Source organism: Cydia fagiglandana, chromosome 8 (genome assembly GCF_963556715.1).
Source record: "Cydia fagiglandana chromosome 8, ilCydFagi1.1, whole genome shotgun sequence".
Taxonomy (NCBI): domain Eukaryota; kingdom Metazoa; phylum Arthropoda; class Insecta; order Lepidoptera; family Tortricidae; genus Cydia; species Cydia fagiglandana.
The window spans coordinates 9,643,333-9,657,520 of record NC_085939.1 but is presented as its reverse complement, the minus strand read 5'-3'; the positions used below and the strand labels follow the sequence as shown (position 1 = coordinate 9,657,520).

Genomic DNA, 14,188 nt, shown 5'->3' with positions numbered 1-14,188 from the left:
TATTCAAGTATATGTTATCGATAAATGTAAGTTTAATACCTATATCATACCATATCGTCATCATTGTTTAAGGGTATCGGTGTGCAAAAATTGTCGGTATTAATCATACAACTCTCCATGGCGCCCTCATACCAGATGCGTTGCAAGTCGTATGCCGACAAAATGTGTGCGTGTATTCCTATAGTAGTGCACCTTCGTCGCCCTCATACTACCTACCTCAGTCGACTAAAAGTACGAACGCTTCAAATGATATTATAGGCCATTCAGAGATGCTTCCCGAGCCCTAATAATCTTAACTCAGGCCTTCACAGGAGTGCCACGGCGCCCTAAGTTCACGTAGTTAGTCGAAGTCAGATATCGAAGAGCTGGTTAATCAAAGTAATGTAACCAAGGCTACAAAATACTCGGTGAAAAAGTTTCATGTCAGAGAAAACGTTTTTTTGCTTCTTACATTCGTACTAATAATGTTGATTGATCGAGTTCTATTCAATTAAGATACTAAAAAGCTATCGCACAAAAATGTTGTTTGAATTTTGATTTTATTTTTGGTATAAGTTTTGCAATCTTGTTCAATACGTAATCTTGTTGTCTACGTATGTAAAAAACGATCGCGCTGAAGTTCGGAAGCTTCACGGGAAATTGGGTTGGAGTCGTTTATTGTTACTCTACTGCGTTACACTTGGATACGGGAACGGACGTAAGTATTAATAATTCTGTTTCAAAATTGTATGGATATTCGAAAGGCTTTCGAATATGGAAAGCCGGTAAATCATTTATAAAGTTATAATATTATATCCGATTACTATTTTTAACTATTTAGTGTATGTAATAATTATAGCTTAGTAGGAGAAAATTTTACAACTTTAAAGCACGTGATTCATTGATAAATCAATAATTACTACGTCATGAATACTATTTTTTTTTTCTCACATACTAAATTACATAATTACTAACAACTAGTTTGAAATTAAATACAAATTTAACACGTATTCAATTACATATAATGACTAAAATAAAAAATTACTTCAATCTAATAATAAATAATTACTTTTGTTTTAAAATTCAATACAAAAAAATCCCCTGCGGCAAGGTGCCTATGCAGTAAATTAAATTAGTCATGCAATACAGCGAGGAAATGCTGCCAGCTCTGCGGTCCCCGGTGACCTATATGTGTTAAATTTTTATTTCAATAATCCAGCATAAAAGCCCTCTGATTTATATTTAAATTACACATTTATATATGTACCGTAATTCGCATTATAAATTAAATAATCTCAGAGTAGACAAAATTCATGATTCTCAACTTTAAAGCGGATTACGTTATTGCTGTACCTACAGTCGATACAATGCAAACATTTCACACAAAACGTAGCACAATGGGGACTGAAAGGGAAGATAAACGCAGCAGCTTTAATGTCCCGCTCGCAATGGACATGTCCGGTATGTCGGCGGGTGTTTTTTCGGACTTTTTTAATAAACGAGTTAATGACTTAGTTAAATGACTGTGAGAATAAGCGTTCTGCGATGCAAATGGTTCAATTAAAACGGTAGAGATAGACGTTGATTTTTTGTAGAGTAGGTACTCTTAGCATATTTATAAAATGTAGTGGTAAGTTGCTCATGTTTCTTAGTTTTATGTATAATAACTATAGATAACTTCGAAAAACGCATTGTGGTTTGCATAGCAGATGAAGAACAGGGTAGTGGACATCCACCGACCCGCTGGGTAGGTACCTATAGTTAACGAGGCCCACCAGGGGTCTACTCAGGCGCGTATTATTAAGACGATGGAAAGAGAATTCCAAGTAGAATTTTTCTGTTTAACGATCTTTTTGTGAAATTCTTTGTAATGTTGATCTATAGGATAATCTTATATTACTATGGAATAATATTAACATCAATAAATTGCTCTGATGGTTAGCTTTAGGTAACATAATATAATTATGTATGTAATAACAACATACCATTTATAAGTGCTTGTTGCTAGGCCTACATGAATAAGTATATTTGAACTTGAACTTGAACATACACGCGTTATTATTCAAATGGACAAAAAAGACCCTTTCGGTATAATAGCGGATAATTTGTCAGGCAATTACAATTAGTTAATTACGATAAATTTTATTGACTACATAAGTACCTAGTTCTTCGTCGTGAACTGAGCCACAATCTTTTTTTGTTTTTTTTTATGTAATAGTCAGCAAACGAGCAGACGAGCCGCCTGATGGGAAGCGGTCATCGTCGCCCATGGACATAAGCAACATCACAGGAGCCACTTAAGCGATGCCGACCCTTGAGAACCCTAAATACCCACTTCTTGAAGAATCCCATGTCGCAGCGCAAAGAAAATACCCCAGGAGGCAAATTTACATATTTCAGTTTTTCAGTTTATTCATGCAACACGACCAACCCAATGGAAATGGCAGTTAATATAGTCGGTAAAATCACCCCGTTTTAATGTCGCTTCGGACATATCCACTTTGCTGGCATTACAGAGCGATGAGCTCGCAAAACTGGGAATTATACAGAGCTGCGACATCCCGGGCATACAAATAAGTTGACAGATATTGCTGCGTCCGAAAATACATAGGAACAAATACGACCCTTCTTTATTATTAATGGTAACATTACGTGTAACATTTTCAGTGAGAAAACAACATGATTATTAAATCAAGAGCATTCTTTATAATCATTTTTATACAAACTATTTAGACAGCTATGGTGGAGCCGTTAAACAATGATGATCGTAGTGTACTACCGTCGTGCCGTCTTAAACTATGCTGGAGCGCTTGGACACATAAGGGCCCCCCACATCTAGCGTCTTTCGAGCGTCGGCGTCTGTCGGCGTCTGATCAGCGCTATGGAAAAGGACGTCGCTGCGCAGTTGCGTCGACGTTGCGTCGAGCAGCGGCCATAGAATTGTAGACGCCAACGCGACGCTCGAAAGACGCCAGATGTGGGGGGCCCTAAGAATTTCGGACCCTTTTGGAAAGAAAAGAAAGCGAATTAAACTAAACATTTTCTACTTATTATAGGTAATCAAATATACTGTTACTGTCTGTCCTTCGGGGCCCCCTGAGCACGGGCGCCCCGGGGCACGGGTGCCCTTATGGTAAAGACGGTACTGTGTACTACGATGAATTTCATCGAGAAATTACCCCACATGCGTATTTGTTTCCCAATCATTTGTAAATAGAACTCCTATAATATCTTTGGACAGCTCTGGTGGAGCCACTAACCACTTATAATTACGATACATTTTATCGACAAATCATACCCCATACATTTTGTTTTTCTCAGCCATATTTAAATTGCACCACTGTTCAAAGTTTTATGGCGACAAACTCCGAAGTTGACTACAGAAATACATAATATGTCAATCGTGAATATAAGTTACCTTGCTAGTGTATTGGTAGCTTAAAGCCAAACTGAATAGGTAACTTGTTATAACAACTAAGTTTGCCGCTAACTTCACCCCACAATTCGAATGCATTTGGCTGGCTTAACAAGGGTATCCTGGTGTAAAGCTGCTAACCAAACAAGAATTACTAGTGTCACTACGGTGAACTGACCTCATTACCGCAACGCAGTATACAAAAACAACAGTACAGTAATAAACTGCTCGTCGAGAAATTGCACAGTTAGATGTTTTTTTTTTAAATTTCAATGATAATAATTGTTTTAGTAACACCACGCAGCCAACGTAAACGCTGCAACAAAAATGTTGTAACAGTAATGCAATTGTCATCCAAATATCACTTTTATGTCTAATTTGCCATTGTAAAAATACCAAAAATTTTAGGCAAATATGAAAATCCTTCTATTTTGACATAAATTTGGCCCAAGTTTCAGTTCCATCATTATAACAGCGTTATTATTGCTGAATATTATCTTAAGCGGATAAGATAAGACGAAAAATTATTATGCTATGATAAGAAAAAGTTTAGTTTAATATGTAGACCAGCGACCGTACTCGATAAAATGGCCATCGCTGGTGGACATTGGATAGCGTTAAAAATGTGTTTTATGGCCGGGTCATGTTGTGCTTGACAGTAATGGCCGTTTGTGAAATATAAGGCTTTTCAAAAATGTGTGTCAGAGAAATTTCGAACAGATCGTGCATGCGTGTAACTATCGCTTATGCAAAATGTGTTTGATATTTTTTACGTACCAGCATTTGGGTAGCTATGAAAATGATGACACCGCCTTAATGTTAATTGGATGAAGTAAACTGAAATAAATACTTACATAGGTACAGTCAGCTTCGATTAAATCGGTAAATACACATTCTTAATTCCATGGTAACAATTACCAATGATGGACGTAGAGTGGATGATAGACCCAACAGACGATGGATGGATTGTGTGAAAGAGGATATGAGAAAAAAAAGGAGTGAGTGCTGAAGTGGTGAAAGATAGAGGAGAACGGAAGAGAAAAACGTGTTGTGCTGACCCACATATATCGTGGCATAAGGGCAGAAAGAAGGAGAATTCTATGGTAACAAAGGTGTGTTACGAAATATTTGGGCACTTTGACCGTCACTATCTATTTAATGCTGACTTCGCCTATTACTCTGGTTAATATAGGTATGTAACTGCAACGTGGCTTTACTTGAGTGAGACGTTAAAATATTCAAAAGCATTTCCAAGTTCTTTCAAGACTTTTATTACAAGTTTTAAAAGTTTTTATTTTTTTAATTAAAAAAAAAATACTTGAATCTAATAGACTATGAAAAAACACTGTTTGTGTTGTTGTCATACTATTTATTTTGTATATTCATTTCCACATGGCTGTGTTCCCACGGCATTAGCCACAATTCTAACAAACACTGTCCCTCCGGACTAAATCCGTTTTGTCTCCTTCACTGAGCAATCGAACCACTGGATTCTTACAAGTCCACTTACGTATTTTAATATTCATGAGCATGGTATATCATTTTGGAAGGTACAAAGCGATCGCGTAAAAAATGCATGACTTAGAAACGATCCATATTTTCTGACTTAGTAAACATAAACATTACGCATATACGTAATTACACATTACATATACATTACACACATGCGCATTACATGTGTTCATTGTGGGCAGTAGTTCCGTTTCAGCCGATGCTTGCTCGCACTAACATTTTTATACCTCTAATTAAGAGCAAAATGCAGTGATGGGTGAATTATGCCAAAATGATATAAAATTAACTTCTAAATGTAACTCTGAAACATTTGACTGGTTTGAGATATATTCCATGCTAACTAAAAAATATCTTAATACTTTATTGGTAATAAGCAACATATTATAAGTATACATTTATAATAAAAAGTAACCTAAAATTAAAACTACCTACAAAACTAAAACTAATAGGTACTTAAAAAACTAAAAAAAATTATGTCTAGTCTAGAGGGCACTCCTGGGGCATAGAATATCTTGAGTACAAAACGGTCGTACTAAGCCTAATTTTGATCAAATATAAGCCATATCTCAGCCATAACACGTCCACTGCTGAACATAGGCCTCCCCCTTTTTGGGGGTGAATGCCATAATCGCCACGCTTGGCAGGCGGGTTGGCGATCGCAGTCGAGTACACCGAATTTGAGGGACGCTGCTGCCCGTCCACCGATGGTCTTGGACGTAGTTTAAGGACATACCCGGGTCCAATAATATAAATACAATGACACATTCTCTGAAATATTCAGTGTCTGAAATATTCATTCGGGACCACCGCCGCTACGACAAGACAAGAACTCTTAAAAATTTTGTCAATTAAGTTCATTACACTGAAAAGTCTGTCGTTTCTATTGTTTTTGCCTCAGGACTAAGTACTGAAGCTTTTTCTTGTTTGACTGATTTGAACGTAATTATAATGTACTATTCATCCCGATTATAAATATTAACACAACAAAAAAAAAACAATGTATTATATCATTGTTCGGACCTCCTACTGTTTATCATCTATTCTTAGAATTATAATGGAGTCAGCGGGAGTCGAGAGGTGGAATAAAAACTTTACAGCCTGCAAATATATCGTGAAGTAGTTGCGATAAACCTGAGCCTCTTTATGCCTTCCTGAAGACCATAAAACTGTACTTATTTTATAAATTATGGTTTGCCCAAGCGTTCATAGGGCGATTTTCTTTTAGTACTTGTGTGATTTTTCAATTTACATACAGTATATTTTACGAACACTAACTTCATAATTATAATACAAATGACTGGACATAGTAATAAAAGCTGCAATTACCTACAGCAATTACAACCTGTATATGTATAACAGTCGCAAGTAAATTTTTAGATGCTCTTTAAAAAAATGTGATCTACACTGTATACCAGGAAAATCTGTAGAAAAAAAAACATACAGTCGAATTGATAACCTCCTCCTTTTGAGATTTGGAAGTCGGTTAGAAACAAATTAAACATATTAAATTTTATAAATGTTAGTCCATAGCGCCAGGCTTTATCCAAAAAATATGTGCAGCATACATATTCAGGTAGGTAACCTAAACTTCGATCAGTTTCATGCGTTACGGCTCGGATGGTATCACACGCTTTGATAAATATGGCCTATCACTCGGTAACCAAAAACAGAATCTACGTTATTTATGACTGGTTATAAACTCTCACGCCTGTTACCATAAATTTCCACTAGCTTTGTGCTCTAGCTGCGTTTTTACGTGTTATATTTAGGTTTAGTTATTTAGCTTTGAACCGCAGTATTTTGTAGGTAGGTAATTCAGGTAGGTAGTCTCTGATTCAAATTTAAGAACTTAAATTTGAACCACCTCAGTTTTCTGATGGAGGTAAATAAATAAGTAATAAATAAAGTAGCTAAGTAAGGTATTAGGTAAGGGGAAAATTGCGACTACAATGCAATAATAGGATTTTACTGCAAAATGAACCCATGATTTACTCAGAAGGTAACCAAAGGAGAACCACAACGAAAAAGCGCAACAGCTTTAAGTTTGACCTGAAAAGAAAAGTCAATAGACGTATTCAAGATACCAGCTAGGTATACAGAGAGATACTTCTAACAATGCAATCGTGGATCATAAAAAAAATATAGAGTTGCGCAATTAGTTTACGAAGCTTTTTAGAGTGCGCAAATATCGTTATTGCACACGTGAGTTTTCCTTTTCCAATTTTCAAATTTATTTCTGACCATCATTATCGGGAATCCTATTCAAGATTAAGGTTATAAAGTTAAACAAATTGTTCTTGCGTGTAATGAATATAAAATTCAATAGCTTCTTTTTGACAAGCCGCTTGAGGAAGGTATGAATAAATTCTAAAAAGACGACGAAAACAGCCGAGGGGCCCGAGAGTATCATTTAGGAAGTTATTTTTATCTGACTGTGTACCTGTGTACCTGTGACCTGTGTTTATTTACTCACGACAGTATATAACTGTAGTGCCTTGGACATAGCTACCTAGGTACAACATTAATTGTTTTATATAAATATTGATACCTTTTTATTAGGTTAATAGTACCTAATAAAAAGGTATCAATATTTAGTTGGTAGGACCCGGGTATGTCCTTAAACTACGTCCAAGACCACCGGTGGATGGGCAGCAGCGTCCCTCAAATTCGGTGTACTCAACTGCGATCGCCAACCCGCCTGCCAAGCGTGGCGATTATGGCATTCACCCCCATCAAGGGGGAGGCCTATGTTCAGCAGTGAACGTCTTATGGCTGAGATGATGATGATGATGAATATTTAGTTAGTGGCTCTGTGAACTGTAGACCTCGCGCCCTTTAAACCTATGATTCTTGCATAAAATGTTTCTATAATTTTAAAGTTGGATTCTAGTTTTACATATAAGCTCATATTTTTAAGCGTGCGATGCCTACATACTTACAGGTTGTATCCAATAGGTATAATAGCAGTACACCGAACACACGAAACTGACAGTGGCTCGGCCAAAATGGCTTTATGCAGGGTGTGTCTGACCATGGGGCTTAAAATCCAGGGCTCGATTTTACTCGCTAAACTGAGCTACTTTTATTATGGCAGCAACCCGAACCCGATTTTTTTTTACTTTTTCATACATTTTGGCTGATCATATGTGGACGTTTTCTATGGAAAAGCCAACAATTTTTCCCCGAGTTTAGGGTTGGTCCCATAGTAAAAGTAGCTCAGTTTAGCGAGTAAAATCAAGCCCTGGATTTAAAGCCCCATGGTCACACCATGTATAATCTGCTAAATTATGAAAACATCCATTTCATTCGTCTCAGTGTCATCTCCGATTACAGGTAGGTACTCACACGATACGAGTTTTCTTTCTTCTTCTTGTCTGTTGCCTTCCGTGATTCTTTTCACTTGATGGTCTCATCAGAAGATCAGCGCTGGAAGCCACCAGCAACATGCTGAGATGAGGCCATTTCGTGGCACTTTAATATTATTTTGTGTTTTCTTTTAAATTATTGTCTCGTTTGTTTGCGCTTACGAATAAATTATATTCTATTATGTTCTACTTCATACCAACAAAGTTTTTGTTGAAATGGTAATTTATGTAGCATTTGTTTAATTCCAAACATTTACCTTTGGATTAATTAACTTTGTTTTAGAAAAATTGCTGTACGGACACAACCAGGGCTCGGAACCGGTATTGAAATACCTATTAATATCGTTCCAAAACCATTATTATAACTTCGTTATTTAATATCAGTTAATTAATAGTTATTTAGTTGAAAATTGTCTTCTTATTCTCTAGTGGAAAGTTAATTATATACCGCCTATAGCAGAGTTCCTATCAGATTAACACGCCTAAAAAAGAAATAAACTAATGTCCACTATGGGTACGGGACCCTAAAAAAGATTTGGATTTACTCGTTTAACCAATATAATATATTAATTATGACAGATACGTGATCGACGTCGTGGTTATCAAACTCCCACCAGACAAAACAAATATTGAAATAGGTATTAATATATTTCATTCGGTTCGGTCAGTATTAAAGCAAAAGTTTTATTTGAAACAAAAATTCATTTTGGTTTCATTAATTTTCAACAGGTACCCAGTGTGAATTTCATTCGATAGCGTGCGTGAGTTTGCGTTGAGTGTCTATTTGTGTGGGATTTGGAGTTTGCAAAACGTCCCGCTTGGCGCGCTGTTCAAAATCTCATACAAAAATAGACATACTTCAAGTAAGAATCAATATAAATGTTGTATAAAAACTTATACAACATTTAGCGGGGCAATGCGGCCAGCCTTCTGGGCACCCTACCTACGGACCATGACTTAGGGCAAATTTTTTATTTATAAATTTTAGTGATTTGTTATAAAGTTGTAAATATGTTATTAAATAAAACTTATAAACTAAAATTATACTAAATTAATAAAAATAAAACCTAAACTACAATAATAAAAAATCGCCCCTCGGCAAGGTACCGTAGACGCTGGCAGCATTACCTCGCTGAATTGCAATGCTTATGCATTGTGCGAGGAAGCTCTCAGCCCTACGGTCCCCAGTTACATCCACCAGCCTCTTTGCTAATGCGCCGAAAAATTTCAGAGCACCGGGACCCCACGGACCGAGACAAGACATACTTAACACAAACGCTTATAATTTTTATTCGAATTCCCCTAGTGTAAATTTCTTTCGATAGCACGCTATCGATTTGTTTTCCTTTTACTCTGATTTCTGTTTTATTTATTGCTAGAAAACCGATGTTTTTTTTAAGGTAGTAAGCCGCAAATAAACCGAACAGTAAGCCGCTATATAGTCTGGAGTTTCGCTGTGCTTTTGCCACAAATGCGTAGCTAAGTAAACTCAATATATTGATAATCAGGGGTCGTACAAAAAGTGCGGATGACGTCAAACCACTTATAGGATGATTTCAAATAGTATTTTTGATTTTCATAATCAATTATCACTTATCATTTATCAACCTCTTTATTAAACGATATCGCCACTTGAAATGAGTAAGTACGTTTTTGACTGACACATTGTCAATCAGATGAACAATAACTGAAATTGACTTCGTTATTGTTTAGCTATTGTATCTTCACGATTATATTTAGCTAAAATTTATATTTACTAATGTATAAGAAAACGCTCTAAAATGTGATCTTTACTCGAATATTGTGGCAATTTTCCGTTTTTGGAGGTACGTGACAAACACGTATACTGCTCTTGCTGTAATCAAGATATACCAACGAAGGTAAGCAATATTAAAAGACATTTATTCGTGAAATTTATTTTATTCACTACATCAACCCTACCACCTGTATTATTAATTACATGGATTTATTTACGATTATTTTGTTACTTCATTAATACTACTTTGTTACTACATGTCACACGGAAGTTTAAATACAAACTCAAACATCATCCTGTGTGCAAGATTACGTCATTTTTACGTCATCCGCACTTTTTGTCCGACCCCTGTTGATAATTGATAAAATTTTGACGTACTTATAGGGATAGCGGTTGGCCAAAAACAGCAGCAAATGGTGTTAAAGGTATGAAAATCGGCACGATTAATCTTTAGGCCATTTGAATCAATTTGACCCGTAGCACCAAAAAAATTAAAAAACGGAAAGGAATTATGACGTCATTTTTTTGTATTTTTTTTCAGAAACCAATTGTGTGTTGTATTAAATGAAAGGGCATTCGGAGCTTGTTCAGATTGCTAGAAACACTTTTGTGGTGTCTAAGTATGTTATAAATTTTAACTAAATTAGACGAAACGTATACGACTGGTCAGTACGGTGCTATCAAAAATGGTCTAATGTAGTTCCAAATTTCACATCTCTAATAATTTATTACTATAGATACGTTATAATATAATAGCTAACCTCAAAGTAAGAGATTAAGGGTTATTACTCCAGCGAAACCCCAAAAACATTATAACTCAAGATACGTAAGTAATCTACTTCTTTATGTGGAACGTAATCCTTTGATATTGAGCTCCTTGCTTCATTGAAAGCATTATGTTATAAAAATAAGCGTTATCTCGTTTTATTGTTATCTTCGGATATTCAATCTCGAGTAAGTACTAGGGTAGTACCTATGTTTTTTTTTTCCGAGTTATTATTATCCGAAAATATTATAATATGTTTATCAAAAAATAGTTTGTGAAGACCTGTCTGTTTCAAAAGACATATCTAACGACACCCCATATTATGGGGTAGAAAAATATATCCCCACTTTTAGTGTAGCGAGGCCACCATAAAGTAACTACATAGTTTTTATTTTACGAATTTATCGGCGTAACTGATGTATATATTCATCATTGCAAATTTCACCCTTATAGCACTAACAATTACGAAACAAAACCCCGGACGGACAAACAGAGAGACAGGTGGACATGGCGACTACGGAACCCTAAAAAAAGCATTTGTGCTTAAAAAAAGATTTAAAGATATAAGTAGATGGAACTTTTAAATGTTTCTGAATGTTGGTTAGGAGCAGACATCGTAACTTTTACAGCATTTTTCGTGCAGCGGAGTGTTAACGGAATCGGTATAAACAATTTCAACCCTAATGATTAATTAGTATTAATTATGTTAATATTGACCTTAATTTACCATTTCAGTTGGAATTATCTATACCAATTCCATTAACACCACTCCGCTGCACCAAAAATGCTGTAAAAGTTACGATGTCTGGTTATGAGCTCTTCGTATCTATTATTCGGGCATCTTAAAAAAGTAGGTACCTAACTATTTGTATCTTGCATTTTCTTTGTAGTTATTTGCAATACCTAGTCATTGTGTACCACCAACCCACTGTTAGCCAACAACATCCTTCATATTGATGTACGTCTACCTATTAATTTCTACACTTAGGAATAAGTTTCGTTTGGTTTTGTTTTTATACCCATTTCCTTTCCTTTCAGTCTTTTGTACCTACATACAAATTAGAATTACATGATTATACTATTCTAATTAGAAAAAACAAAACAAAATCAAACAAACGAAAGAAAACAATTTTAATGGAGGTGAAGGTACTCGCTCATTGTTCCCCTTGATTCTGTAACAGCAAAACAAAACTAAAATATACAACTACCACTAAACCAGGGTTAACCGGTTAAACCGTTAACCCAGTGTGAAATTGTACTGGTAACCATGGTAACTCCAGTTTTAACAGGTTAAACCCGGGTTAGTGAATGAGGCAAGTGGGCCTAAATGGTATTTATCTCATAATGGGGTTCCTGAGTGTTAGAACGTATATGCCTGTTAAAATCACGCTCTAGTAATCTATTCCATATAACTTAATAAAGATTAAATATTATATGAAATTATTTTATAGAGGTGTGCAATAAAGAATATTTGTATTCTAAATATAATACTGATTAAAGTATCAGCCTATAAATTACCGAAGTTTCCTAGAAATCCTACAACACTTAGAACTGGACAAGTTTTCTAAAAATTATTAAAAGCACAAAGTGATTTTTTTAAACATTCCAAATATTATAGAGATTAAATCAATGAAATGTATTCCCTTGGCTTAAAATCCCGCCCAAATTTCCTAAATAAACAATAATATTATGACCCGTTCCAATTGGAAATTAAGCAGGAATAAATATTTGCCTTGTTTCTATAATATTTAAATATACATATACGGATATCAATTTAATTGGAGTAGGTAGGTACTTAGAGTCAATTAATTTGTTTAATAAATATTGCATATTTTATGAGTGGAAGCCTGTGCCGGATACTCGGCATGGGACGTATCCGGTGATAAGGATAATGATACTTTAAAAGCTTTTAAGTTAGATTATTTATCAATGTAAATTTGATGCTTCAAAAATTTGTCATTTGTCCAATGTCATTGCATCTCACTCTCTCATTAAGCAAAATTGGACAAAGAATTTGGACAGGTGGAATACCATACTAAGGTATTATATAATGTAACTCCTGAAAATTATTTTAAAATAATTAAACAATTTTAAGTGACCATGTTAAATTAAACAACTCAATTAATTCCCTTTTCAATTAATGTAGATTAAATGATAACAACACTGACTGATCCATCTGACCTCCCGCTCATTCCTATGCAACTTTGTAATTATCTAACTAACAACCAAGTCATTCGAGTATAACAAAACACTCCTAACTTAACGGTCTCGTGCACCGGAGCGTGTCGAGTTCCGTAGGGCTTTCATACCCAATTTGACCCTTCTAACTTACCATTAAAACAGGTAAGGAACCACAACAGTGTGGTGCAAAATTTGGTGAACGCGGAGCGCCTGTAATCCCGCCGTCGCACCATTTTTAACAACACCATCGAACCACCATGCCACTTATCCAGTACGGTTGCACTTGTTATTCACGAGTGACGCAACCGAAGTTGATTGTGGAGCAGGGAGACGAGCACTCACCGCGACGAGAGGCAACAGACTGAGGCGCGATAGGGCTGCTTGAATGGCGGGGGGTGTGTATCAACTCTGCATCCTCACTTCCCTCCAAACCACGTGCCGCGTTAGTCAATTTTCGTTTGAATTGCCGGCTACTTTGTATTTTTATTGAGGCCGTTAAACGAAACATCATTAGGAACGATCGGAGTTTATTGTTGCTCGCCACTGTTAATATAATTGAATACTTCCCGTTTTGCTTTTTTCGGTTACAATTGATAAAAGCCGATTTATATTTGAATGACAAAATTAAGGAATACGCGTTATTTATATACTGTATTTAACGACTGCTGAAACACAAAGAAGTTAACTTAATGAATTTGCAAAATTAATTTGTAATTTGATTAGTAATTCGACCAGTTCTATATAAATTTTTATCACATATTGTAACTACATATATTCTTCTCATCCTCGAACATTTACCATAATTCGTAAATTCCATGTCTACTTACCTACATAAAAGTACAAATCTACGCAGTAAACCAGCCCGGGCCTCTTGGTTTTCTGATAAAACTGAGGGCCTAGCGTGCCACCGCAAACTTCGCCCATTGCGACCAACTTTGACGACACTTTCGAGGGCGTTGTCGTTATAAAATCGCCGTTATGTTATTCTTTTGGAGCAGATAGCTGGCTATGGGATGATTTCGTATAAGTTAGGGAAAAGATGCTGTCTTTCGCTGCCAACTGTAAAGGCTTTTTACACAGTTCAATAAGGTATGCAAGTACGGATATTTTTATTAAAATAAAACTAGATCGTAACTACTAACCTAGGTTAACCTTACAAATCATTAACATAATATTATTAATACTAAAAAAGAAAATAAAAAAAAGAAAATCTG

The 14,188-nt window shown here is 35.6% G+C and overlaps 1 protein-coding gene across 3 annotated transcripts in view; it reads right to left on the bottom strand.

Moving 5' to 3' along the window:
- LOC134666645 (uncharacterized) overlaps positions 1-13,530 on the bottom strand; it is a 54,290-nt gene extending 40,760 nt beyond the window's left edge. For all 3 annotated transcript variants that reach the window (XR_010098539.1, XM_063523866.1, XM_063523867.1), the window contains exon 1: positions 13,126-13,530. Coding sequence is in view for 2 of the 3 variants with exons in the window: in XM_063523866.1 (XP_063379936.1) it covers positions 13,126-13,222 (97 nt within the window). In the remaining variant the exon portion in view is untranslated. The remainder of the gene's footprint in view (positions 1-13,125) is intronic.
- Positions 13,531-14,188: the final 658 nt, after the last annotated feature.